Raw genomic sequence first — 27,849 nt, 5'->3', positions numbered from 1 at the left:
CCCCGCCCGCGGCCGCGCTGCAAGGGTGTGGTCCTGGGGAGCAAGGTCCAGTCCGGCGCCCGCGAACGCTCTCCCTCTCTCGCCTTCCATTGCCTCAACTTCCCTCCGCCAACCGGCGCGTGGGGCTCGGGTCTGTGGTCACGTGTACGGCGGCGGGCAAGCGCCATGAGGCGGGCGGCGCTGCGGTAGGTAGCCGGGGGCCTGGCGGGGCGCGGACCGGGGGGCGCCCACGCCCGCCCTCCGCGCCGCTCGCTACCCGTGCAGAAGGAGCGGGCTGCGGAGGGCGGAACTAGTGCCGGGGCTTTTGGGCAGAAAATAGGGCCGGGTGGGGAAGGGCGGCCGCCTACCGCGACCCCGCCGGCCTAGGGTGGGGCCCCGTGCCCCCCACCCCCCACCTTCGCGTGTTCCGGCCCGGAGTTTGATGTTAAAAGCGAAGCGGCACTTTAAGGGAGGAAGTTGGGCGTTCCCTGAAATTCCTATCTCTTTGCTCATCAGGGGGGTGGTTTGGAGTTAGCCCCTTGTCACGTTGCGTTTCCGGCCCTCTGCCCTCCTTTGCAGAGCGTTTTAAAGGTTGAGTGCTTGACTGACTTGGACTCGACTTAAGTGTGTTGTAATGTGGGTAGAGATTGCAGGGCACCTTTTGGGCTTTCAGGACCTCAGGACTGTGTGACCAGGGCCCCTGGTGCTGATTGCACTTTACTTTTACTGAGCGGTAAGGCTAGGTGGGGGAGTGGCTTTGATTGGGCCCCTTTGACAAGGAGGATGCCTTTTTGCGTAAGTCATCATCCCAGCGTGTCCAGTTAAGGTGTAGGGCTTTAGACTCCAGGGCATGTCTGGCTCTCCCCCAACCCCCTTCACCGGAGCACTCCGGCTGTTCCAAGTTCTTTCTGCCTGGTTGGGTCCCAGGGGGCTCACCCCTGTTGCAGCTTCTGAATTCATCCCGCTATAGGTATGCCAGCCCCCCCCTGGTGTGGCCCACAGTGGTTCCGAGTGACAGTGATCCCCAGCAGTTCTCTTGGGGGCCCTGGATCTCTCTCACTGTCCCTGTGGACCTTGCTCTCAGTTGAAAAAGGTTCTCTGTGTCTGTCTCTCTCATTCTCTTATTTACTTTGTTATACCGTTTGAAGATGGGTTGAAGGTCATTACAAGAAGAGCCACGGTTGGCTTTAGCTTGCGTTGGACATGATGTGACAGGCCTTCTACAAGCTCCAGGGTTTGGTTCATGTGTCTTCTCCCAGGAAACCTTCCTTGGTCTCTCCTTCCCCGCAGTTTGGAAGTCCTCTGTCTTTGCCCTGAACTCCTTATAAACCCGTGGCTCGTTTCCTTTGAGTCCTGTTGAACCTTAAGCAGATACTCCATTAGTGTCTAGAGAGAGAAAGAGTACATAAATGAATACAGACTGTCTGACATGATTAGGTTATTTGACTGGTGGGCAATCTTTGTACTACTTTTTTCCCCCAACTTACAAAAGAGCCATCTGAATTTGTTTAGTCTCTAAATTGAGGCATTTCCCCAGAGTGAAGGGCATATGAGTGGCATTGCCTGTTTTTGTACTGAAAACTGTTCCCGGACACCCACCCTAAGTTTGGAACCCAGAACAGCTAAGACACTTATGTTCACACCTTCATGCGACTTTTGTGACTCCCTTGGCTAGCCATGGAGAGGTTGGGCTCCTTGGTCTCGTTTTATTGGAAAGGTTGAATCATGGAGTCCTAGGGCCTGACTGTAGAGGCTTCTTGACAGTTTCTTCTAAAGGCCTAGGGATTTGCTGTAGGTAAAACTCCTGAGGGCTTCTCAGGGAATAAGCCGTTAACCCTGAGGAACTGAGGTGTTAAGCAGTGATTGAACCGTTCCCCTGCTCCCTCCACCTCAGTGTTGCATACATAAAGGGAAGTAGCCTGAGATTGTGAGAAGAGCAGTTTCCTTACGTGTATGGTGTGTATGAGGTGGGGAGGGATTAGAAGAGCTGGGCTCTATCCAGTGTGCCAGTTGACTAGCAGGGGAAAATTCCTTCAGGCCTCAAGTTTTTTCAGGAGGTTGGTCTGAATCACAGTTTTTTAAATCTAGGGGCCCATGGGGGTGTCAAAAGGGAGTGGTCTGTGAACCATCTGAAATAGTATATACCATTTTGTGTATCAATAAAAAATGTATTCCCCCCCCAACAACTACTAGGCACAAGGGTCCACAGGTTTCATCTGATTATCAGTAGGGATTATATCAAATTGTAGTGAAAAGTTACAGTAAGCTGAATGTTCACAAGAGAATAGAAATTTATTATACCAGTATATGATTAGTATAATCAGCGATTTTATTTTTTTAATATATATATTTTAAATAAATTTATGTATTTATTTATTTATTTTTGGCTGTGTTGGGTCTTCGTTGCTGTGCGTGGGTTTTCTCTAGTTGCGGCGAGCAGGGGATACTCTTCGTTGCGGTGCGTGGGCTTCTCATTGCGGTGGCTTCTCGTTGCGGAGCCCCGGCTTTAGGCGTGTGGGCTTCAGTAGTTGTGGCATGCAGGCTGTAGAGCACAGGCTCAGGAGTTGTGGCGCACGGGCTTAGCTGCTCCGTGGCATGTGGGATCTTCCCGGACCAGGGCTCGAACCCGTGTCCCCTGCATTGGCAGGCGGATTCCCAACCACTGCACCACCAGGGAAGCCCTGATCAATGATTTTTAAAAAAGCACTCACATTAGGCCTTTGCTGTGTTACAGGGATATGTTTTCAAATTTACTATGGCAGTATGCAACCAACAGGGCTGCAGGACCACAGTTTTCCAAATAATTTGGCCCAAGTGTTTCCCTGTATTCATCAGCTCCCTCTTTACTATCTCCGTTTGAGTCTCCATTCAGAGATGGTCCATTATAGTGCCTGGCTTATTTCCAAATTTCTGGTCATTTTTGACTTTTAGGGGAGACTTTGGAGAAGCATGCCTTTCTGGAATAGAGTTTTTTAAGTATTTTTTTTGGCTGCATTGGGTCTTCATTGCTGCACACAGGCTTTCTTTAGTTGCTGTGAGAGGGGGCTACTCTTTGTTGCGGTGGGATCTTCCCGGACCAGGGCTCAAACCCGTGTCCCCTGCATTGGCAGGCGGATTCTTAACCACTGTGCCACCAGGGGAGTCCCCGTGGTCAGGCTCTTAATCTCTGTATACTACACTGCTTTTCACTCAGGCAGGATGGGATGGTTTTCATCACTTTTCAGAAAATGCTGCTTCTTAAGGAACAAAACAGAAATGCTTGTATATATGTGTATTTACCCAAATATGTGAGCTCAGTTTTACAGCTCCTGTTAATTTGTGATGAGTATTCACAGTATTTAGCCATTCAGAGTCAGATCTCATTTCTTATATTGAGATCATCTACTGCAGCTATTATTATTGCTAATTAATGTATCGAGGGCATGATTTTTTTGCTCTTTCAGCTAATAGTAGCAATGGAAGATTTTAGGTTTTTCCAGTGTGCTTTTTAAAACCTGATATATTTAGTTGCAGAACGATAGTTTCTGAGATGGCAGAAGGAAGGACCACATGCTCTTGTTTCCTTCAGTGAGGGATTTTAACCTACAGAAAATACATAAAATGAAATAGTGAAAAAGAAAAAAGTTTAACTTACGTTCTGAGAAAATGCAAATCAGAAGGTCAAGAACAAGAAGACTGAAATATTAATTCACATATAAAAGTACATAAATTGAAAATTTATTGTGAAAAAATAAACCACAACTATGTAAGATAGAGGCTTGTTAGCTGTGTGATTGGAGAATAAACACAAAACCAAAACCCCAAACGCTTTAGGAAGCATTCCAGTTTTAGTGAGCCAGCAGGGATTGTATCAGGGCCAGTGTGATGAGTGGCTGGCTAAGGAGTTGGATTAGCCAGTGAGCATGTGCTGCTATTTTTGTGTTCTTTGCAGTTAGAGTAGTTGACTTGGTGAAAGGACCAGGATTTGTTCTAGTAGGACAAGTATCAAAACTACATGTAGATTTTACCAAATATTTTTACTCAGAGACTCTTCCTGTATGCTGTAATTCAGAAGAGAAATCTATAATAAATTTGGGCTCTAAAGAAAATTTAAAATATGCTTTTTAAAAATAGGTTAGTCATCATTAGACCTGGCATTAGGTAGTAAGAATTTACTGGTCACTTGAGCTAGAATGAGTAAGAGTATCTGGGGTTCTCTACCTTTTCAATGCCTTGCCTTCTTCCACTGTGCTCTCAACAGATCAGTTTGTCAGTCCCTGATACTATACATGTGTTATCCCTGATAGGATAGTGTGTGGTTAGGAGTCAACAGTTAAGCAGTAGTGAGCCAAAATCAAGTTAAACAACTTACTTTGGGAGAACAGTTTCGGCATATTGGGGTAAATAGCTTTGACTTTATTCCATTGGGGAGTAGGAAATTTCTGCCTGGGTCCAATAAATACTCTCTTTGAGTAACCCTGGAAAGGGTTAATTTTGTTTTCAAAGTTAATTGACTTATAATTGGGTTTAGCTTATTTATTGAGGAAGTATGGTATGACAATAACAAAATAAATGTTCATAATTAGTTTACTCAGCTGTTTACCAACTTGATTCTGGGCTTCTGAAGCTAATAAGAAGAAATCCATTAAACCTGGTTGATATCTTTTATTTATTTTGTAGATCATTAACTAATTGGTCTCTGCTCTCAAGAAATGTTTACTCTTATTGGAGAGATGATTTACGGAGTAGCCTCATATGCAAATATACATACACTTGAGAAACATGTACAGACCCTATAAGACAGTATTTACTAAGGGTGTGGGATGGCTGAATGCTCTGGAGGAGGCACAGGTCTTTGGGGTTGCCAGGGAAGAAGTCATGGAACCTTCTCGAAGCGTGTTTCATCTTGTTTTGTAGGCTTTGTACCCTGAGCAAAGGGCTGCTTGCTCCCAGCAGAGGACTGACTCAAGGATCTCAGAATCCCGAGAAACAGAGAGTCTTCCACATTCATGAAGGCAAGCATGGGTGTTTACCTTTTACGCCTGTGTGGGGGGAAAACCCTGCTTTATTTACGAAGCATGTAGATAGACAGTTTAGGGCAAATGAGGCATACTAAAGGTAGATCTTTCATAAACTTCTCACTTAGAAAATGACCAGGATAGCTTGGGGTAGAAATCACATACAGTACTTGAGCTTTGGTTCCTGGGAGTCTTGGGGACTGAGCTCTTTTAGTTAAATGTACTGAAGTGGAAGGCATGGAAAAAAGAGATCTAGCCATGGCCGCTGAGCCAGCGCGTCCGGAGCCGCAACGGTGAGAGGCCCGCGTACCGCAAAAAAAAAAAAGAGAGATCTAATGCATAAGCAAGAGACAGGCCCTTCAGTTGTACCAACTAAATGCTCCTAGTCTGTAGTTTTGTTAGAGGGACCCTGTTAATTGAAGTTAATTTCAGTAACTAATCCATATGCAACCTATGGATGTCTTTGTCAATGTAGGAATATTCATTATAATGAAAACTGGGACTTGTTTAAAGGATCCCAATAAATATATATGTATATATATAATTTAAAATTCTGCTTTGTTTCTTGGCCCTCAACACCTGCCTTTCTTACACTGAATATAAACTAGTAATAATCATTTTATGTCACTGAGCATCAGTAGTCTGTGTACTACTTGGGATACTTTCTGTCCATTCTTTTATTCAAGGAACTCAGGAGGAAAAATATCAGAAATAAGACTAATTTACTAATGGATATTTTTGGTTCAGTACTACTCTATGATTTCATTGTAGTTAGAGTTTGCACCTAATTTATGGTATATAACAATTGTGGGTGTTTTTTTTTTTTCCCTTTGGCCGTGGCTTGCAGGATCTTAGCTCCTTGACCAGGGATTGAACCCTGGCCCTGGCAGTGAAAGTGCCAAGTCCTAACCACTGGACCACCAGGGAATTCCCTATAACAATTGATAGAAAAATCAACAATTGATAGAAAAATCAACCACTTTTTCATGAAAATTAAGATGTATGTTCATCTAACCATATTTGGTTTTGATCAAATATTTAGTTGTTGAAGGACCAAGGATTGCTGTAGTTAATTTTCTGTAACCAGAAAATGTATTTTAAAATGATAGAAAAAAACACATGAACTCAAAAGATTATTTAAAATCCTATAGATTTATTTTTTAGTATTGACTTACTACTGCTTATCTAATTTATTTCCCCTTTATCCATATAGCATGTTCACCAATACATGTGAATCATGGTGTGTGTGGTAATCAGTATCAGTTTTTTATAAGTGCTTAAATTTCTTTTGCACTAATTCATTCTTGCACTTTTGGGCAATGGGCATTAACTAAACTTAAGTTGCTTTTTTTTGCCTTTCCTTTTCTGCTTCATTTTTCTTGCCTCAACTTTTCTAACATTTAGGGTAGTATACATATATGAGAAATCAATTAGAGTGAGACTCAAATTTTGATATTAGTCTTAGTCTCACTGCCTATAAGAAGATAGGCAGGGATTCTGTTCATAATATCTCCATCTTAAAGGGACTCCTACCGACACTGATACAGCCCCAGCAGATGAATAATTGGAGTTATCCTTTTTTGCTTATTTGTATAAATCCCAGTGATTGACACAAGGATATTCTTTTGTGCACTAAGGAGACAATAGTTGTCTCAAGTTTTTGGGAAGCAGAGGCCTGATCCCTTCCCTGAGCTGTTTGTTTTGTGGCATTAAATGGAAATTCATGGATCTTTGAAGCTTTTGAGTGCATGAATTGCTTTTCGTAGTTTTTGAGCTGGTTGCCATAATCCATTTCTTACTTTCTTTGTTTCATGGAATGACCTCTTTATTTTTGTTTCAGTTCGAGATAAGTTGCGGGAGATAGTAGGAGCATCCACAAACTGGAGGTATGTGCTCTGTGTTTATTCATTCTTCTATCCCTAAGTGGTGTGCTAGGCTGTGTTTAGGCTCAGTTGATGGTCCCACTGTAGGAATGGGGGGAACCCTTTGTTCAGAAATGGGTTGAGAGGTTTTTTTACTTGGGGGAGAAGATCAACATTCCAACATACTCATCAGTTGATGCTTTGTTGTCATAAAATCATGTAATTTACACGTACTCTGCATTTTTCAAAGTGCATTCAGGAGTATTACCTCACTGATTCTCAGTGAAACTTGTGACGTGCTTATGACATATGTTCCTGTTCCTTTTTTGCACATGATGAGATTGAAACTCAGACACTGAGTGAATGAGTACCAGGCTTGGGACTTGAACCCAAGTTTCCTGGTTTTTCTATTTCATGCACCCTGACTACTGCTTCTTGTCAGGTCACAATTAACCAGGCCTCCCATACAATCTTTCTTTTTTCTCTTAGTATTTCCCTGCTGTAAAATAGGATAATATCCGTCTTGGTGCATAGAATTTTGAGGCTAAAATGAGATAAAAAGAAAAAGCACAATAACAATAATAATCTATTTGGTATAAAGATTATCTAATGACTTCTTTTTATCTCTTTATATGAAAAATTTCAATTTTCTGAAAAGTAGAAGAAATGAATACCTTTTTTCCCACTATCTGAATTGGATACTTATGAATGTTTTTCCAGATTTGCCAATATACATATACTGGCTAAACTATAAAGGTATCGTGACACTTCAGCTCCAGTTATATTCCAATACATCGCTAATAAATAAATATATTTTCCTATGTAACAAAATCAGCAGTTGTGCATCTCCAACAAATAAGATATTCTCTTACATAATGAAATTCACAGTAATTCCCTAATAGCATATTATTTACCCATATTCAGAATTCCTCACGTATTCCCCGCATATCTTTTATAGCTTTTTTAAAAAAATCAAGATCCGGTAAACAATTGCATATTGCATTTCGTGGTTATGACTCTTTAGTCTCCCCTAATCTAGAATAATAGTTATCCCTCCCTCCTTTTTTTTTTCCCCGTGAGCTTGATTTTAAAGAGGCCAAGCCATGTGTCTTGTTGAATGTTCCACATTCTGGATTTATCTGGGGCCATTTAACTTGTTCGTCAGTTCCCTCCCTATATTTTTGTAGGCTACACTTTTCTGGCAATAATACTTCATAAGTAAAGCTTAGAAACAGTGCTGTTGTCAACATTTTAGTTCCTTATCCCCTTGTGTCTCTCTTTTCTTCCACCTTAATCGTCTCTTCTTTTTCTTCCCTTTCTGTCTCCTTTTCATGTTCTCTTCCTCTTTACCTTTTGCTCTGCCTTCCAAACTTCTTTTGGATATACTCCATTTTTCCTCCTCTGTCTCTCTTTCCTGAAATTGAAGGCAGAGAGAGACAGCTGGGGCACAGAGGATATGAGACTTGTCAAGGTGAGAAATGGGAATATGGAGTTCAGTGGCTATGTTGTTCTTTAGTGCAGAGATACATATATATACGTAGATATATTTACACTCTATTATGTCTATTTCTGTATTTTTAATTTCATTTCAAAGATTCTATTCTTTGAATACTTTTGCGGTACGCGGGCCTCACTGTTGCGGTCTCTCCGGTTGCGGAGCATAGGCTCCGGACGTGCAGGCTCAGCGGCCATGGCTCACGGGCCCAGCCGCCCCACGGCATGTGGGATCTTCCCGGACTGGGGCACGAACCCGTGTCCCCTGCATTGGCAGGCGGACTCTCAACCACTGCGCCACCAGGGAAGCCCTGAATACACTTTTTGATGAGGGTGAATATATAGTTCATTTGGATATATCTATATCATTTATAAGTATATTTTTCTTATCTACTAGCCTGAGAAATTTTAACAGAAATTTTTGATTTCACCAAGTGGCAGGTAGGAAGGGAGGGAAGGAAAAGGAGATGAGGTAGGTCCAGACCTGCTATTTCCTCTTTTGATGGTGTCTGACTGACCTGTATGTGACTGGAGTTGGGGGATAGCACTGTCCTGTGTTTTATGAAGCTTGTGTCCTTTCTTCTCAGAGACCACATGAAAGCAATGGAGGAAAGAAAATTACTTCATAGTTTTTTGGCTACGTCACAGAAAGGTCTGCCACCTAGGAGAATGAAAGACAGTTACATTGAAGTTCTCTTACCTTTGGGCAGTCAGCCTGAATTACGAGAGAAATATTTGACTGTTCAAAACACTGTAAGGTAACACGGCACTATTTCTGTTTGTGTCGTTTGTTTTTATTTTATTTCCTTTCTTTATTACAACTTTGAGATATAATTCACACATCATACTGTTCACTTATTTAAAGTGTGTGATTCTGGTTTTTCGTATATTTAGAGAGTTGTGCTACCATCACCATTATCAATTTTGGTAGATATTTATCACCCCATAGTGTTATTTTTTTTAAAGGGTCATCATTATGATTTTCATTTCATCACAGTTTTCTTTATTTCACAGGTTTGGCAGGATTCTTGAGGATCTTGACAGCTTAGGAGGTACTGATATTTTAGTATTTTTAAACTGGTACTTACAGTAATACATTGAATACTCTGGCTGGAAAGGGTCTTTTTTTTTTTAACATCTTTATTGGAGTATAATTTCTTTACAATGGTGTGTTAGTTTCTGTTTTATAACAAAGTGAATCAGTTATACATATACATATATCGCCATATCTCTCCCTCTTGTATCTCCCTCCCTCCCACCCTCCCTATCCCACCCCTCTAGGTGGTCACAAAGCACCGAGCTGATCTCCCTGTGCTATGCAGCTGCTTCTCACTAGCTATTTTACATTTGGTAGTGTATGTCCGTGCCACTCTCTCACTTCGTCCCAGTTTCCCTGGAAAGGGTCTTTTTATTCTTTAACTTGCACAGATGAAGATATTCTAAACAGCAGGAAAAGAAGGGCATCTACTACTTCTGAATTGTCATAATTATTTAATTAAATTTACCGAAAAGTTGCAGAGTACAAAGAGTTGTTCTCCCCTGAATCATGTGAGAGTATGTTGCTGACACGATGCACATCACCCCCAAATATTTTCATGTGTATTTCCTACAAACAAGGACATTCTCCTTCATAACCACAATGTAACCCTCAAAATCAATAAATTAACACTGATATTTAGACAGTCTAATCCTCAGACCCCATTCAGCTTTGGCCAGAGGTCCTTTATAGCAGAAGGATACAGTTCGGGATCCAGTTCTGAATCACATGTTGCAATTAGTTGTTGTGTCAGGGATACTTCCTCAGTCTTTCGCTGACTTTAATGACCTTGATACTTTTGAAGGTTATGGGCCAGTTCTTTTGTGGAATTTCTCTCAATTCGGGTATGTTTGATGTTTCCCCAAAGTTAGATTTGGGACGTGCATCTTTGGCAAGAGTGTCCACAGAAGGGATGCTGTGTTTTTATTGCATCTTAGCAGGTAGTGCTTAATTCTAATTTGTCCCATTACTGTGATGTTAACTTTGATTCCTTGATGAAGGTGGTGTCTGCCAGGCTTCTTTGCTGTAAAGTTACTCTTTTCCCCTTTGTAATTAATAAGTACCTTGTAGGGAGGTACTTTGAGATCTTGTAAATATCCCATTCTTCAGTAGACGTTTATCAATTACTTTAAAATCAGTATGGACTCAGGGATTCCTATTTTACTGAATGGATTATAATATATTTCTGTCATCTGTTTTGATGCTCAACTTGTCCCAGGACTGCCCTTCATTCTTCATGCTGGCTTCTGTGGATTTTTTTTGGCTGTGTCCCCATCATTCTTTGAGCACTTCCTCACTTTCTGGTGCAACATTTCTAGGCTCATTTGTACTTTCCCTGCCCCAGTCCTGGAATCAGCCAAATCTCTGAGGAGCCCCGATTCTTTTTAATGGAGAATGGTATTTAGAAACCCAGATCTGGGTGCTGGGAGTTGTCATTGTTGCTGGGGTGTCACTATTCCTTTGTGCTTTCAGTGGATGAGCTGGGGAATATATGCACGTACATGTACATTTACATCTATACCTGCCTGCCTGTATGTGTATTCCTTCCTTCCTTCCTCTCTCCCTCCCTCCCTTCCTCTCTCCCTCCCTCCCTTCCTTCCTCCCTCCCTCCCTGTCTCTCCCTCCTTACCTATCTACCTGTCTGTCTGTCTGTCTATCTGTCGGAACCCTGGGTTCATACTGATTGTTCCAATTCTAATTCAACCACAGGTTCATTCTTAATTCCTCCCTTTTCATATTTGTAATTCCCTTCTCCAGCTGGCTCCATTATCTGTAGTACATTTACTTATTTGATCAGTTCCCCCGTATGAAGCCAATTTCATATTGCTGCCACCCCGAAACCCTCATGGACGTTCCCCTCACCTCAGTGGGATTCTGCTCCATCCCAGGTCCCCCTCCTCATTGTGGTCGGGCTGCGGCATGCTGGGCCATCGCTCTCATTGCCTCCCTGCATATCTTCCTGACCTCTCTTGGGCTTCAGCACCCGACTCTGGGCTGTCTGTCTTGCTTGCTCCTATGTAATGGCTTTTGGACTGAAATGTTGGGAAAGGGTTTAAAAAAAGGCTCTAATAATCTTTAAAATAGAGACACAAATCTATTGTTAGGCTTACAGCTAGCTACATTTTTCTTCAGATTAAATAAACCTGCTTTAAAATTCTTATTGGCCTTTTAAAAAAGAAACACATACACACACACACACACACACACACACACACACACACACACTCACTCACTTGACTTTGGTTTACTTAGGTGTCCCTAAATATACAAACTCCCCTGCCACTACCCTGTTTTTCTTCATCATCTCCTGTTGATGGCCAGTCCCTTTCACCTGTTCACTTGATTCTATTCCTTCCGTTTCTTCAAGGAACTTGTCTTATCACGTACCCTGAAGATATCTCCCTCGTATCTCAAGCCTTTTCTCAACGTCACTTTTCCCTTAACTTCTAAACATATTCAAGGCTCTTGCATCTTACAATGAAAAGTAGGTAAAATCTCCTTCCCTTATAACACTCTCCAGTTTTCTTTCTCTCTCACTTTAGAGCTAACTTTGTGTTCTGGCTTCTGATCCTCCATGCCATTGAGCTAATTGTGCCAAACTCTCCATTGTCCCCCTTACTGTGTGATCTCAAGGGTGCTTCTCAGGGTTTACCTGACGCCTTTGAAGCTCCTAATGATGTCGAACTCACCCTTGGGCCTTGGTGACATTTCCTCCTGCCTCTCAGGCTGCTACTTCCCAGTCTCCTTTGTAGATTCCTCTTTCTCTGTCGATCCTTTAAATGTCACTTATCTTCAGGGTTTTGTCTGCTGCCCTTTTTGTTGTTGGTATCTGCACTTTCTCTATAAATAATCTTCAATCCCAGTGCCTTAGTTGCTCTCAGTGTGTGGAATACTTAAGAAGCTACCTTTCCTGGCCTGCTTTGTGAATTGCAGACCAGTTTATCCTCCTGCCTACTGGCCGTCTTCATTTGGATGTGCCGTGGACTTCTCAAATTCAGCATGTTGAAAACAGTCCATTCTGCTCTTCCTGTGCTGTATTCTGTTTCTCAGTGAATGGTACACCATCTTCACTCATGCAAGTTAGAAACCTGAGTTAATTCAAGTCTTGTCAAGCCTGCCTTCTTCTTAGCTCTTGGACCTTTTCTCTTGCCTTCACTTCCACTAATGCAGTGGAAGGTCAAACACTTAGGATTTCTTCTCTGGGTACCACAAATTTTTTGAATGGAGTTTCTTGCCTTTCGCCCCTCATCCCCCCAGTACATCCTTTAGCAGGTGCATGAATGAAAGGGTTTATTGTTACTCAAAGAATATTTATTGAGCACAGACCCTGTCCTGAGGGTTGATGATAAACAATTTTTTTTTAATAAATTTATTTATTCTTTTATTTTTGGCTGCGTTGGGTCTTCGTTGCTGCGCCCGGGCTTCCTCTAGTTGCGGCGAGCAGGGGCTACTCTTTGTTGAGGTGTGCGGGCTTCCCATTGGGGTGGCTTGTCTTTGTTGTGGAGCATGGGCTCTAGACGTGTGGACTTCAGTAGTTGTGGCACGCAGGCTCAGTAGTTGTGGCTCATAGGCTCTAGAGCGCAGGCTCAGTAGTTGTGGTGCACAGGTTTAGTTGCTCCGCGGCATGTGGGATCTTCCCAGACCAGGGCTTGAACCCGTGTCCCCTGCTTTGGCAGGAGGATGCTTAACCACTCTGCTACCAGGGAAGTCCCGATGATACAAATTTGAATAAATCATAGGGCAAGCAGGGAGACCACTATAAAGAAGTACAGTACAGTTTTAAATGAGTTGATATTTGTAAGGTACATAGAACCATGCTTTGCACCTTTAAATGCTTGTTAAAATATGGAAAGTACACAGATAACCACAGGGTGGTGTAGGAGCTGAGGGTGATATAGGGAAGGAGGGAGAACTCTGAGGCACATAATAGCTTCATGATTAGGAAGGAGTCAAGAGGAAAACAGGTAGCTGAGCCCTTGTGATTTGTTTCTCTTTTTTGAAGATGTCTCATGCTGTCAGACTCATGTGCTGGAGTCTTTTTCTGATTCAGGCCCCGTATCTCTGTTGAGTGGTAATAAGCCACCTGGCGGGCCTGGGCTTTGGGCTTCAGTTTCCTCACCAAACCTAAAATTGACTAGTCAGAGTAGACGATTCCCAGATCTCTTCAATGTATAAAAAAGTCTTTGGTTCTAGGAAAAGACCACTAGTGGAATATGGAGGATTGGGTCTTCAAAACCAGATAAGACTTTTTAAAAATTTAATTTAATTTAATTTTTTACGTCTTTATTGGAGTATAATTGCTTTACAATGGTGTGCCAGTTTCTGCTTCACAACAAAGTGAATCAGTTATACATATACATATGTTCCCATATCTCTTCCCTCTTGCGTCTCCCTCCCTCCCACCCTCCCTATCCCACCCCTCTAGGTGGTCACATACCACCGAGCTGATCTCCCTGTGCTATGCAGCTGCTTCCCACTAGCTATCCATTCCACGCTTGGTAGTGTATATATGTCCATGCCACCCTCCCGCCCTGTCACAGCTTACCCCTCCCCCTCCCCATATCCCCAAGTGCATTCCCCAGCAGGTCCGCGTCTGATTTCAGGGAGTAAATTGTGAATGTTAAAAAATAATTTTGCTTTTCCTTTATTTGGTTCTCTTCTATTTTCCTACAGTTCTTATTTGCTACATGCACAACAAAATTCATTCAGCTAAGATGTCTCCTTTATCGATAGTTACAGCCCTGGTGGACAGGATTGGTAAGTGATATTATTTTCTAGACATACTTAGCATTTTTAGTAATTATAAAACATTACTGAGATTAGAGGAAATGTTTTCCTTTTATGGGGGAATTTTTATGTATATATGTGCATATGAAAATGTCTAGATTGCAATATACCAAGATATTTATTATAATTATCTTTGGGTAGAAGAGTTTTGCATGATTCCAGTTTTATTTTTTATATTCTTTGCATTGTCTAATTTTTCAAAAATTATTTTTGAAAAATTATTTTTAGTTTTGAAGACAAAAAGGAAATATAGTGGAATTTGCCAAAATTTCAAATGAAATTGTCCATTTACAGTATAGAACATTTGGAGTATGGTTTGGGCTCAGATTGATTTTTCTGTTTTGTAGATATGTGTAAGAAGAGCTTAAGCCCAGAACAGGACATCAAGTTCAGTGGCCATGTTAGTTGGGTTGGGAAGACATCCATGGAAGTGAAGATGCATATGTTCCAGGTGTGTCTGTGACCGAAGACTGCCCCCTTGTTCCAATACAGCCAGCTAGTCTCAGTGAAAGAAAAGCTTATTCACCTGTCTATCCATAGACAGATATATAGTTCACCCATTTGTAGAAAAACAATTCAAGTTCACGTCATACAGATGGTGTGTTTTTAATATCCTCCTCCTGGACATAGACTGACACGTAATTTGGTGTTTATGCTTACTGTTTATTACTTTGAAATCATATACAGCTCCATGTTAAGGTATTTGTTTCTAGTTTTGCCCCAGAGAATTTCCCTACTGTCTGAATTCTGTTAAGCATGAATCAGATTGGTGACTGTTAGTTTCCTAGGGCTGCTGTAACAAAGTACCACAAACCATGTGGCTTAAAACAACATAAATTAATTTTCTTAACAATTGAGAGGCTAGAAATCCAAAATCAGGGTCTCAGTAGGACCATGCTCTATCTAAAACCCGTAGGGGAGAAGGCTTCCGTGCTTTCTTCCTAGCTTCTAGTGGCTTGCTGGCCCTTTGGCATTCCTTGGCTTGTAGTTATAACACTTCAATCTCTTCCTTCTTTATCACATAGCATTTTTCTCTTGTGTGTCTGTGTCTCTTCTCTTCTCTTCTTTTATTTATTTATTGGCTGCGTTGGGTCTTTGTTGCTGCATGTGGGCTTTCTCTAGTTGGGGCGAGCGGGGGGCTACTCTTTGTTGCAGTGCGTGGGCTTCTCATTGTGGTGGCTTCTCTTGTTGCAGAGCATGGGCCCTAGGCGTGTGGGCTTCAGTAGTTGCAGCATGTGGGCTCAGTAGATGTGGCATGCGGGCCCCTAGAGTGCACGGGCTTCAGTAGTTGTGGAGCATGGGCTCAGTAGTTGCAGCACACGGGTTCAGTAGCTGTGGCTTGTGGGCTCTAGAGCACAGGTTCAGTAGTTGTGGCGCACGGGCTTAGTTGCTCTGCGGCATGTGGGATCTTCCCGGACCAGGAATCGAAACCGTGTCCCTTGCATTGACAGGCAGATTCTTAACCACTGTGCCACCAGGTGAGTCCTCTTCTCTTCTTATAAGGACATCAGTGATACTGGGTTAAGGGCCCACCTACTCCAGTGTGACCTCATCTTACCTGATTACATCTGTAGCAACCCTATGTGCAAATAAAGTCACGTGCACAGGTACTGAGGGTTAGGACGTCAACATATCTTGTTGGGGGACACAGTTCAACCCATAACAGTCAGATTACTACAGCAGTTAGGAACAGCCTCTCTAATGAGCATAACTCAGAATAGCTATTATAAAGAAATGAAGAAATTTGTCAAGAAAAAGTACCTCAAGGAGGGTAATAGTACAGAAATCAAATAATTCAGAGTATGTTGAAGATTTCATTGTGAAAACTTACTTAAGAGTGACTTATTCAGTTATGTCAGGGTATTCAGTGGATCTGTCATTCAGATACATTTTTTTCTATTATGGAATTATGAAGCATTTCATGTTTTGGAAAAAGTTTGAAGGTTGCTCTGCAGTAATTAAAGTTATTTGTCAAAATAGGTAAGTAGTTTTTTATTTGATGCTGTATGTAAACAGTTGAATTTTTTAACTTCCATGTTGCTGTAACTGACGGTAATACTGCTTTTAAAGCAAATATTGTAAAGTTGTTGGGGATGCTGCTCTGATTTGTTCGCACCCTTTTTTAATCTTCATGGTTGATGCACGGTGGATTCCTGGCATAAGACCTGCTTTCTAAGGAAACTTGGACAAATAGGTTGAAAAAGAGATACAGGAATTATTGGGAAGACAGCGCCAGTGAAAATCAGTGTCGGAGAAGTACAGACTTTTGTTTTAAATTTGCATTTCTCTTTGGCCATTTTGATTAATAACTCACGGCTTGAGTGATCCTTTATTCCAGAGAGGGAGCTTGGCAATAGGTACCCTGCCTCTGGTTTGGCTGAAATGTAAGTTCAAATCCCAGCTCTGCTGCTTATTAGCCATGTGACTGTGGGCAAATTTCTTGCCTTCTCTGAGATGCTGTTTTGTTATCACAGTAACCACTAATCAAATGTTGGCCATTATATTACTTTATCGTCATTATTATGGTGGTGGTCCCAGATCTCTTCTAGGCCTGACCGTCAGACCTGCCTTTTGGGGTTCCTGTTAAATCTCTCTTCCGAGTGTGCTCTCGCTACCTCAAGTCCAGTGTGTTCCAAACTGAGTGCGTCAGCTTCCTTTCCGATCCTGACCCTCCTCCAGTTTCTCCTTTGCCACCCTCCCATTTCTCCCAGCTCCAAACCTTTGTGAAAGCTTTAATTTTTTTTCCCTTTCCTGTGCAGCCTTTTGCCAAGTCTTGCGAATTCATCACCCACAGCTACTCACCAGAGTCCTTTCTTCCCCTTCCCCTTGGCCTCTGTGTTTCATTCAAGCCCTCACTGCCTCTTGTGTGAGTACTTTAGCTATCTTTTAATTACTCTGCCTGCCTCTCGTCTGTTCTCTCTGTGTTAATTTTACACATTTCTTCCAGATAGATCTTCCAAAGCCGATCTTCAATCACATCTCTTCCCTTCTCAAAACCCTTCCATGACCATTATCTGTGGATCAAAGTCTAAATTGCTTTGACTAGTTAGGATCTAAGGTGCTCCATAAACTAGCACCAACCTACCTTTGCAGCTGTATTCCCTCCAACTTACCGTTCACACACCTTCTTGGAGCGCACAGCTGGAGACCTTGAGCGTCCTAAGTGTAGAGTTGTTCACCTTGTATCCCCGATGCTCAGCACTGGTGGATGTTCATTGTAATACACTGGAACGTAAACAGTAGGTGAGCGGATGAGCATCCTCATGCACACTTTTCCCTTTGCCGGGATTCCTTGGGCTCTGGCTCTGCATATCCATATTCCACCTGTGCTTCTGGGTCACTTCATGCTCGAAACCTTCCCTGATCTTTTCAGCTCATAGTATCTGTTCCTTTCCCATGCCTCCTTCCCTCTGACCTTCTCTCCTGGTACCTGCTGTCCTCTGCCCTGCAGAGCTGTGTATGAACGTCTTTTCTCTTCCACTCGACTATGTGCGCCTCAACAACAGGATCCGGGTGTGAGTCACCTCGCCCACTTCCTGACGACGTTCATTTAACGTTGACTTAGCAGTGATTTGTGGAGTGCCCCATCTGTGTTTGGTGTACAGCAGTGAGCAAAACAGGAAGTTCCATTCTCTTGGAGTTCACACTCTAGTAGTGCTCAGTAGTTAGCTGCCTCAGTTCATTCGTTGGCAGTTGGCAGCCATTGATCTGGTATCTGCTGTCTGCCAGTCTTTGTGTCAATTGCTGGGAAACAAATGAGAATAAAAATGGTCGTTGTCCTCAAGGAGCCCTTGGTGCAGTAGGGAGACAGACACATAAATAAATGATTATGATATAGTAAATTATTACGCACTATTTCTCAACAGGGACACTGTTGGCATTGTATGTGGAAAAATTCTTTGCTCTGCAGGACCGTCCCCTGCCTTGTGAGCTGTTTAGCTCTTTGGTTACCCCTTGCTGCGCTAGTAATGTCCCCCAGCTCATGGGACAGCCATCACTAGCACTGCACATTTCCAGATGCCTTCCGGGGGGTGACATCTTCCTCGCTTATGTTGAGAACCGCTGTCAGGAGAGGACTTTGTTTCCACTTAGGTGGCAAACAAAGGAGGGAGTGATGAACTCTGCCTGGGGAGTAGGGCTGGGGCCGGGGAGGGGAGGAGTGTCTTGAGGAATCTGGCCCTGAGGAAGGCATCTGGCAGAGGCCTGGAGGGGAGGCGGGCAGGTGACAAAATGGGACATTTTAGGACCTCCAAGTTGTTAGCTGTGGCTAGAGAAAGGAGTGCACGCATGCCGGGAGTGTTTGGTGAACAACTAGAGTGGAATCTGGGCTCCGTGGTGGAGGCTTTACATAGAATGCCAGCAGGCGTAGACCAGATGCTGGGGTAAAGGAAGGCCTCTTGCAAGGTTTGAACAGGACAGGGACATAGTAAGATTGGTGAGACTCTTCTGAAAGTCGAGGGGAAAGGCTCATAACGGCCTGAACAGGTAGTGGTGATTAGGACTAGTGGTGGGTTTGTTGAGGATGGAACCACCTGTACCCTCAGGTACGATATGACTTGATGATATGACTCTCCTGGAAGTACAGACTTCTAGGGAAAAAAAAATACCTTAAAATCTCAATGGCCTCTGCATTGTAAATATTTAGCTTAATCCACAGAATTCTCATTGGTCTTACCCTTTCTTGGAAGCCCCTGTGCCAGGCTAAGGAAACAAACACATCCTGGTAGTTGGCACACTCAAGTTCCCTGAAAATATAAATGTCTGGGAGAGCGATGGGAGGTCCGCCTGGCTGTGTGTGCCTTTGGGAGGACAGGTAGGCCTGGAGAAAGCCAGCATTCTGCAAGATGCGGGACGCCTAAATGATGGTGATGCACAAGGTCCCCCCGTGACCCTTGCCCTTGGGTCCCAGTCACTCACAGCTCCAAGGCCCATAGTTTGTGCCCATCCCAGCACTTCTCACACTCTGCACTGTTTGGGTTTTTGGGTATCTCTCTCCTCCGCTAGACCACAGACTCTTTGCTCTTGCTGCCTTTTCCCCCCTAGAGCCCAGTTGTGTGCCTGGCATCTCAGCAGATGGTGGTTAGTGAAAGCACTCGTCCTCTTTTGCTAATTTCAGCCTTTCCCAAAGGCTGTGATATCTGTTAGGATTGTAGTAGTTCTTCCCAGTAAATGCATTTCTTACATCTGCATTTTCTTTCCTTTGTTCTCTAGTTACACGACAATGAATTTTCCCCTGTTTTGGATGCGACATTTGTAATGGTGGCTCGTGATTCTGAAAACAAAGGGTAATTGCAGTTTTTTTCCTAATTCTTTATTTTGAAAAATATCAAAGATACGTAAAATTGAAGAGAAGACTTTAATAAATTTCTAGGATACCATCACCTAGACTTAAGAGTTTTAAAATTTTGCCATATTTGCTTCTTCTGTTTTTTTTAAAGTATATTATTTTCTTTATAATATTTTAAAGCAAATCCCAGACATAATGACATTTCACCTCTAAATACTTCAGTGTAGGGCACTGCTTTAAAAATGAGGCTATTTCCTTAAATAACTACATTACCGTTCGCACACCTAACAAAAATAATAGTAAGTCCTTAATATATTCTAATAGTTCATATTCACTTTTCCCCACATATCTTTAACGACTTATTCAAATCAGGATCCAAACAAGGTCCACATATTACATTTGATTTGTATATCTCTTAAGTCTGTTGTTTTTGTTAACAGCTTTATTGAGATATAATTCACATACCATACAGTTCACCCATTGAAAGTGTACAATTTAATGGCTTTTAGTATATTCATAGAATTGTGCAGTCTCTTCAGTCTGTTTTAATCTGGAATGGTTGTGTGTCCCCACTGTCCCCTTATCCTTTCATATCATTAACTGGTTGAAAGCCCAGATTGATTGTTCTTTGCAGTGTCCCACTTTCTGGATTTGTCTCATTGCTTCCTTGTGGTATTTTTTTTTTAACTTGTTTCACTCTCCCTAGTATTTTCTGTAAATTGAAGTTAGGTCTAAACCTTGATTAGATTTGAGTTCAGTGTATTTGGTGAGAGCACTTCGTAGGTGATGATGTCTCTGTATCTCATACTGTATCATGTCAGGAGGTATAGATTGTCCCACTCATAGTAATGCTGAGATTAGTGTGTGGGTTCAAATAGCCACACTCTTTAATTATTGCCTTGTGTAGTTCAGTTTATCCTCTTATGTTCAACAATAATCTACAGGTATAGTACAGTACAAGGTGTATCCAATGTATCCAGTCTTATGAATAGCTAGTTTCCCATCAGTCTTCCTCCAGTGCTTTTAATGTCCTTTGCTGACCGTTGCTTTTATCATTTTCATTAGGGGATGTAAAATGATTCTCAAATTCTGTCATTTCTTTTTATATTTATTAGCTGGAGATCTGTAAAGAAGAGCTTTCCCTTATCAACTAGGGCAATTTGGTTTGTAAAGGAAAGTTAGGATCAGTGTTTAATTCTTGCTTTTATTTACACATTTACTAGCTAGTGATGACATAGTTTTTCTACTATTTTGCTGTTCAAAAAAGTATCATTGTGTGTTCATGGATTTTAATAGAGTAAATATGTTTTAATACATTGCAGCCATTGTTCTTCCTGTTTCTCAGAGTGAACATCTTTGGTCAGTGGGAACTCCTTTAAGCTGGCTGCTGTGATAAGCTATTTTGACGTTTCCTAGTTAGTCTTTGATAACTTCCTGCTCTCTGGTACAGTGAGATGTCTTGGACTCATTCTGTACATTTCCTGCCCCAGGGCTGGAATCAGCCCGTTTTCCAAGGAGTCCTCAGGTTCCTTTTAGTGGGAAACTGGTATTTAGACACCAAAATCTGGGTACTAGAACTATACGTTGTTACTAGTTTGTCACGTTTCTAGGCCTTTTCAGTAGACAGGGCTTGGATGTATGTTAAAAAGCAAAAAAAAACCAAAACCTCATAAATTTGTACTGTCATTTCCAAGTCCAGTTTAACTGTACAGACTTTAACACTTTATCTTTTTTCTCTTACATTGGATTCTTGGTTCCCTAATGCCAGTTACACAAGGCATTCAGACTGGGAAAAACTGTTTAATTATGTGTGTGGGAGTGGGGTAGCAGGGGAACGTTACAGGATTGCTGTTTGTACAGACGGAGTCTAGAGGCCTATGGGAAGTCTAATTTGTTTTAGAAACTAGAGTTAGGAGTCTGCAATGAGAAATCTCTTCTGCTGCATGGAAAGCTGACTTGGAAACCCGACCTAAGATCAGAAAACCCCTTGGTGACTCTGATCTGAGCAAAGAATCCACCCATCTTCTCTAGCTCCTCTCACCAGCTCCAGCTGACCTGCCACTCCTAGGGGCTGCCCTGGGGCTCCTTTTCCAGCACTGAAGGCGTTACTTAAAGCTTCTCTCCCAGCTGATGCATTCTAATTTTCCAAGCTGCCATTTCTGTACTTTTGTTTTTGTTTTTTTTGTTTTTTTGCAGTACGCGGGTTTGTACAGACGGAGTCTAGAGGCCTATGGGAAGTCTAATTTGTTTTAGAAACTAGAGTTAGGAGTCTGCAATGAGAAATCTCTTCTGCTGCATGGAAAGCTGACTTGGAAACCCGACCTAAGATCAGAAAACCCCTTGGTGACTCTGATCTGAGCAAAGAATCCACCCATCTTCTCTAGCTCCTCTCACCAGCTCCAGCTGACCTGCCACTCCTAGGGGCTGCCCTGGGGCTCCTTTTCCAGCACTGAAGGCGTTACTTAAAGCTTCTCTCCCAGCTGATGCATTCTAATTTTCCAAGCTGCCATTTCTGTACTTTTGTTTTTGTTTTTTTTGTTTCTTTGCAGTACGCGGGTCTCTCACTGTTGTGGCCTCTCCCGTTGCGGAGCACAGGCGCCGGACGCGCAGGCTCAGCGGCCATGGCTCACGAGCCCAGCCGCTCCGCGGCATGTGGGATCTTCCCGGACCGGGGCACGAACCCGCGTCCCCTGCGTTGGCAGGCGGACTCTCAACCACTGTGCCACCAGGGAAGTCCCCATTTCTGTACTTTTGTTTCCGTTTTTCTTTCATCCAACCTTTTGATTCTACCACAGTGAAGTACTATCCCTTTCTCAGTGTTTTATTTTGGAAAATTTCACATCTACAGAAATGTAGAAAGAATAATGCAGTGAGCACCCATATGCCCTTCACCTAAATTCTCGAATTAACATTTTACCACATTTGCCTTACTCTTGTCCTTTCTCGATAAATACAAACGTATGTACTTTTTCCCCTGGAATTGTTTCAAAGTAAGTTTGAGACTACTTTACCCTAATTCAGCATGTATCTCCTAAGAATAAGGCCATTCTCCTACATAACCTCAGTGCCTTTATTATATCCAAGAAATTTAACGGTGATACAGTTATATCATCTAACATATGATTCATATTCAAACTTTGCCAACTGTCCCTAAAATATTCTTTATAACCTTTTCCCCCCGAGTCAGGGTCTGATTAAGGACCATATATTATATGCAGTAATCATGTTTCTTTAAATAATTCCCCTTAAAATAATCCCCCTGCTGCTTTCTGTCTTTTAAGACATTGACTTCTTACAATTTTTTATTGAAGTATAGTTGATTTACAATGTTGTGTTAGTTTCAGGTGTACAGCAAAGTGATAGTTATATATCTATATCTGTATCTATACCTGTATTCTTTTTCAGATTCTTTTCCCATATAGGTTATTACAAAATATCGAGTATAGTTCCTTGTGTTATACAGTAGGTCCTCGTTGGTTATTTATTTTATATATAGCAGAGTGTATATTTTAATCCCAAACTCCCAATTTATCCCCCCCCAGTTTCCCCTGTGGTAACCAGAAGTTTGTATTCTATGTCTGTGAGTCTATTTCTGTTTTGTAAATAAGTTCATTTGTATCATTTTTTTTAGATTCCACATATAAGTGATATCATATGATATTTGTCTTTCTCTGGCTTACTTTACTTAGTATGATAATCTCTAGTTGCATCTATGTTGCTGCAAATGGCATTATTTCATTCTTTTTTATGGCCGAATAATATTCCATTTTGTATATATACCACATCTTCGTTATCCATTCATCTGTTGATGGACTCTTAGGTTGCTTCCATGTCTTGGTTATTGTAAATAGTGCTGCAGTGAACATTGGGGTGCATGTATCTTTTCAAATTATGGTTTTCTCCAGATATATGCCGAGTAGTGGGATTGCTGGATAATATGGTAGCTCTATTTTTAGTTTTTTAAGCAACTCCCATACTGTTTTCCGTAGTGGCTGTACCAGTTTACATTCCCACCAACAGTATAGGAGGATTCCCTTTTCTCCACACCCTCTCCAGCATTTATTATTATTTTAAAATATTTATTCATTATTTACTTATCTTGGCTGCACCAGGTCTTAGTTGTGGCATGCAGACTTCTTAGTTGTGGCATGCATGTGGGCTCTTGTTCCCCGACCAGGGATCGAACCTGGGCCCCCTGCATTGGGAGCTCAGAGTCTTACCCACTGGACCACTAGGGAAGTCCCTCCAGCATTTATTATTTGTAGACTTTTTGATGATGGTCATTCTGACTGGTGTGAGGTGATATCTCATTGTAGTTTTGATTTGCATTTCTCTAATAATTAGTGATGTGGAGCATCTTTTCATGTGTCTTTTGGCCATCTGTATGTCTTCTTTGGAGAAATGTCTATTTAGATCTTCTGCCCATTTTTTATTGGGTTGTTTGTTTTTTTTGATATTGAGCTGTATGAGCTGTTTGTATATTTTGGAGATTAATGCCTTGTCAGTTGCATCGTTTGCAAAATATTTTCTCGCATTCTGAGGGTTATCTTTTCATTTTGTTTATGGTTTCCCTTGCTGTACAAAAGCTTCTAAGTTTAATTAGGTCCCATTTGTTTATATTTGTGTTTATTTCCATTACTCTAGGGACAGATCCAAAAAGATATTGCTGCGATTTATGTCAAAGAGTATCCTGCCTATGTTTTCCTCTAGGAGTTTTATAGTATTTGGTCTTACGTTTAGGTCTTTTATCCACTTTGAGTTTATTTTTGTGTATGTTGTTAGAGAATGTTCTAATTTCATTTTTTTACATGTAGCTGTCCAGTTTTCCCAGCACCACTTATTGAAGAGACTGTCTTTTCTCCATGTATATTCTTTGCCTCCTTTGTGATAGATTAATTGACCATAAGTGCATGGGTTTATTTTTGGGTCTTTTATCCTGTTCCATTGATCTATATTTCTGTTTTTGTGCCAGTACCATACTGTTTTGATGACTAGTTTTGTAGTATAGTCTGAAGTCAGGGAGCCTGATTCCTCCAGCTCTGTTTTTCTTTCTAGCCAAATTGCTAGATTGCTTTGGCTATTTGGGATCTTTTGTGTTTCCATACAAGTTTAAGAATTTTTTTGTTCCAGTTTTGTGAAAAATGCCATTGGTTGTTTGATAGGGATTGAATTGAATTTGTAGATTGCCTTGGGAAGGCATTGACATTTTTGAAGAGTCCAGGCCGGTTGTCTTACAGAATGTTCTACAACCTATATTTTACTGTTTCCTCATAATTAGAATCAGGTGAAACATTTTGGCAAGTGGCCATATCCTTTTACGACGTGAACTTTCTAGTGTGTAGATAAGTCTGTAACCAGAAGACTCCCCTAATTGTTGAGAGTTCTTATGTGAAGCAGTCAGTAAGTGTTACCCAAAATGAACACCTTCAGTTTTTATTAGATAATGGCATGTCTTAAAATTTTTCTTTTCTTTTCTTCTCTTTAGGCCGGCATTTGTAAATCCACTCACCCTTGAAAGCCCAGAGGAAGAAGAGATCTTTAGACAAGGAGAATGTATATTAATTTGTTCATAATAAGATACAATTTAAAAAGCACATTAACTGTACTGCAGAGGAGATTATTTAAGAGTATGTATGGACTCCTCATACCAGTAAAGTATCCACAGAGTCCATACTTTGAACGGTTTTTTTTTTTTTTTTTTTGTGGTATGTGGGCCTCTCACTGCTGTGGCCTCTCCTGCTGTGGAGCACAGGCTCCAGACGCGCAGGCCCAGCGGGCATGGCTCACAGGCCTAGATGCTCCATGGCATGTGAGATCTTCCCAGACCGGGTCATGAACCCACGTCCCCTGCATCGGCAGACGGACTCTCAACCACTGTGCCACCAGGGAAGCCCTGAACGGTTTTTATTGATGATACAATATTAAGTGAAGTAATTTGTTTTCTCACATTTAATGAAATAGGAAATGTATCTTAATGAGATAACTGCTGGTTGGGGCTGTAGGTCAAGGTGATTATAAGTGGTCTTACACTGAGCAGACATGATTTCCATCTGAAAGCAAAAAATCACTGAAAATGTTATGTAGCCTCATCAGCCTTCTCTGGGATAGATGTGCAATTTCCAGTGGACTTTTTGAAATCTGGAAATACTGTGTTTATAGGGTCTGAGGCAGCCCCGGCCGGCAACCCAGTGCTGTAGTGTGGCCCTACTGATCATAGCTCCTTATTGTCTCCTGTTCCAGTGAACAAGGGGACAAGGGTCGCCTTCACCTCCATGTCATTACTGAAAATGGCTCCCACTGCTGAGGAGAGGGCAACCATACATGAGATGTTTCTTAACACGCTGGATCCAAAGTGAGTTAGGACGGTGAGATTCCTGGTTGGGAAAGCATCTAAACCTTGGCCTTCTCACGAGCTACACTTGCTTGAACATATTGGGCATTGTTTGCAAATATTTTATTTTTCAGCAGCAAAACCATGGCATTGACAGGGTTTACTCAATCTCCATTTGTACAGGACTATAAGTTTTCGAAGTCGAGTTTTGCCTCCTAATGCAGTGTGGATGGAGAATTCAAAACTGAAGAGCTTGGATATTTGCCACCCTCAGGTATTGGAATTTAGTGAAAAATCTAAACAGGATAACTTGGACTCATGACACTCATCTAAGAGTTGACACGCCTTCAAACTGACCTCTGTTCTATGGCATTGTGAATTCCTTTGTTCTACAGATTCGCATCGTCGCAGGGCTTGTATTTATTAATATTTATTTTACGTCCTGCAGGAGCGGAACATTTTCAATCGAATCTTTGGTGGTTTCCTTATGAGGAGAGCATATGAACTTGGATGGGCTACTGCTTGTAACTTCGGGTGAGTTGGATTTAAGGTAGTCTTAACTCCTGAGAAGCCGTTTATACTGCCTCACTCATTGAAACATTTTGGACCCGTCTGGATGTATTTGGGAATATATTGTGTTTTTAAATAAATGCTACACTGGTACCAGGTGGGTTTGATCTTCATTTTAGAAGGCTCTCGCTCTGATGTTGTCACTTAGTACATCAAATACCTGCTGAGAAAAAGGGGTGATGATACGCAGAAGGGCAAAGATGATTTAGGTACTGATCTGGTCACAGTGTCATCTCTTACCATCTGGTATGGTTATTCCCTCCTTCTCTAGGTTTATTCTTTGATCATTTAAAGTTTGCTTCAGCTGATTGTCAGGAAAAAACTAGAGATCGTCTGAATTTTGCAGTTGACCCCAAGTACTGTGTTTTCCCAATAGTGGTTCCCGACCATTTATAGTCACCGTGGATGATATCATGTTTCAGAAACCTGTTGAGGTTGGATCATTGCTGTTTCTTTCTTCGCAGGTAGGTGTGTGATGAGAGATGAAATACAATTTTTATTATTTGGGCCTAGAAGAGAGGTTTTTATATTTTAAAGCCACCGTTTCTCTTATGACTGCTTTCTTCCCCCTTCCTAATGCAGTTAACTAACTATCGTGTCCATAATCGCTTAGGTTTGCTTTACTCAGGGAAATTACATTCAAGTCAGAGTACACAGTGAGGTGGCCTCTCTACAGGATAAAGAGCATATGACCACCAATGTCTTTCATTTCACGTTCATGTCGGAAAAAGAAGTGCCCTTGGTTTTCCCCAGAACATATGGAGGTAAGTGGCAAATGACTGCTTGTCCCTAATGAGGGGAACTTTTAAAGACATTTCTCTCCTTTTAAATTGTTGTAGGAAGTACTCTGGTGCCCATCAGCCCTAGAGCATGTCTTTAGGGGATTGTGCTTTTGAGATTCTGCAGCCCTGAAGGCCAGGATGCCTCATGGCGTTCAGGTGGCCATTGCTGCTCTGCCTACCTGGCTGTTGTCTGAAGGCCCAGTGTCAGCTGCAGGCAGCTACTGGTGGTCAGGACCGGTCCAGCCAAAGGGCCGGAGTCGAGGCACTCCCTGGCCCAGCAGCACATGCCTGATGCCGGTTTTGAATTTTCATTGCTGTCCCAGTGTTCCCCAGTAGTTTTGTGTTTGTATAGTGATTTTCTTAGGTGTTTCACGTGTCTCCAGAGCTCTCTCTCTTATGTTCCAGAGTCCATGTTGTATTTAGATGGGCAGAGGCATTTCACCTCCATGAGTGCACCAGTGACCTTGAAAAAGGACTACCTCATCGAGCCCTAGGAAGACCGCGTTTGTTGAAGGCCAGTGCCCCACAGTGACACGGTGCCTGATGAAGGCCTGAGCAAGTATATTGCTCTTAGTGTTTATTCTCATCCTCCATAGAGAAGAAGGATGTATTCAGCTTTTAGGTTGATAAGAAAAGTAGAATGAGAGAATGGCTGGGTGGGGCAGAGGGGGAAAGAATTATTGAATAATAAATACTTTCAAGACAATTTAAATTGTGAACCTA

The 27,849-nt window shown here is 42.0% G+C and overlaps 1 protein-coding gene and 1 non-coding gene across 3 annotated transcripts; one reads left to right on the top strand and one right to left on the bottom strand.

The window, feature by feature from the left end:
* On the top strand, window positions 1-27,849 carry ACOT9 (acyl-CoA thioesterase 9). 2 transcript variants are annotated; one of them, XM_007463960.1, is made up of 16 exons: window positions 166-185; window positions 4,876-4,973; window positions 6,190-6,216; window positions 6,817-6,862; window positions 8,920-9,090; window positions 9,347-9,384; window positions 14,043-14,126; window positions 14,504-14,607; window positions 19,368-19,441; window positions 24,929-24,996; window positions 25,684-25,795; window positions 25,958-26,048; window positions 26,223-26,308; window positions 26,721-26,808; window positions 26,958-27,108; window positions 27,532-27,849. In XM_007463960.1, the coding sequence occupies exons 1-16, from the start codon at window positions 166-168 to the stop codon at window positions 27,618-27,620; spliced, it is 1,347 nt and encodes a 448-aa protein (XP_007464022.1). In that variant the 3' UTR covers window positions 27,621-27,849. The 2 variants fall into 2 exon arrangements, with proteins under 2 accessions (XP_007464023.1, XP_007464022.1); XM_007463961.1 differs by lacking the exon at window positions 6,190-6,216 and having other exon boundaries at window positions 1-185; window positions 27,532-27,838.
* On the bottom strand, window positions 5,832-5,903 carry TRNAE-UUC (transfer RNA glutamic acid (anticodon UUC)). Its single transcript has one exon. It is a non-coding gene; the product is annotated as a tRNA-Glu (tRNA).

Source organism: Lipotes vexillifer, unplaced genomic scaffold, assembly GCF_000442215.2.
Source record: "Lipotes vexillifer unplaced genomic scaffold, Lipotes_vexillifer_v1.1 scaffold587, whole genome shotgun sequence".
In the NCBI taxonomy this organism is placed as follows: Eukaryota; Metazoa; Chordata; class Mammalia; order Artiodactyla; family Lipotidae; genus Lipotes; species Lipotes vexillifer.
Note: the sequence above shows the minus strand (reverse complement) of the source record. Positions and strands in the feature narration are given on the sequence as shown.

What these genes read in the sequence shown, in the direction of transcription:
- ACOT9 (XM_007463960.1), top strand. Translation starts at nt 166, where the DNA reads ATGAGGCGGGCGGCGCTGCG. An exon ending in AGTCTTCCACATTCATGAAG is followed by an intron (nt 4,974 to 6,189) that starts GCAAGCATGGGT and finishes TTATCCATATAG; the next exon opens with CATGTTCACCAATACATGTG. An exon ending in TTTCCCCAGAACATATGGAG is followed by an intron (nt 27,109 to 27,531) that starts GTAAGTGGCAAA and finishes CTTATGTTCCAG; the next exon opens with AGTCCATGTTGTATTTAGAT.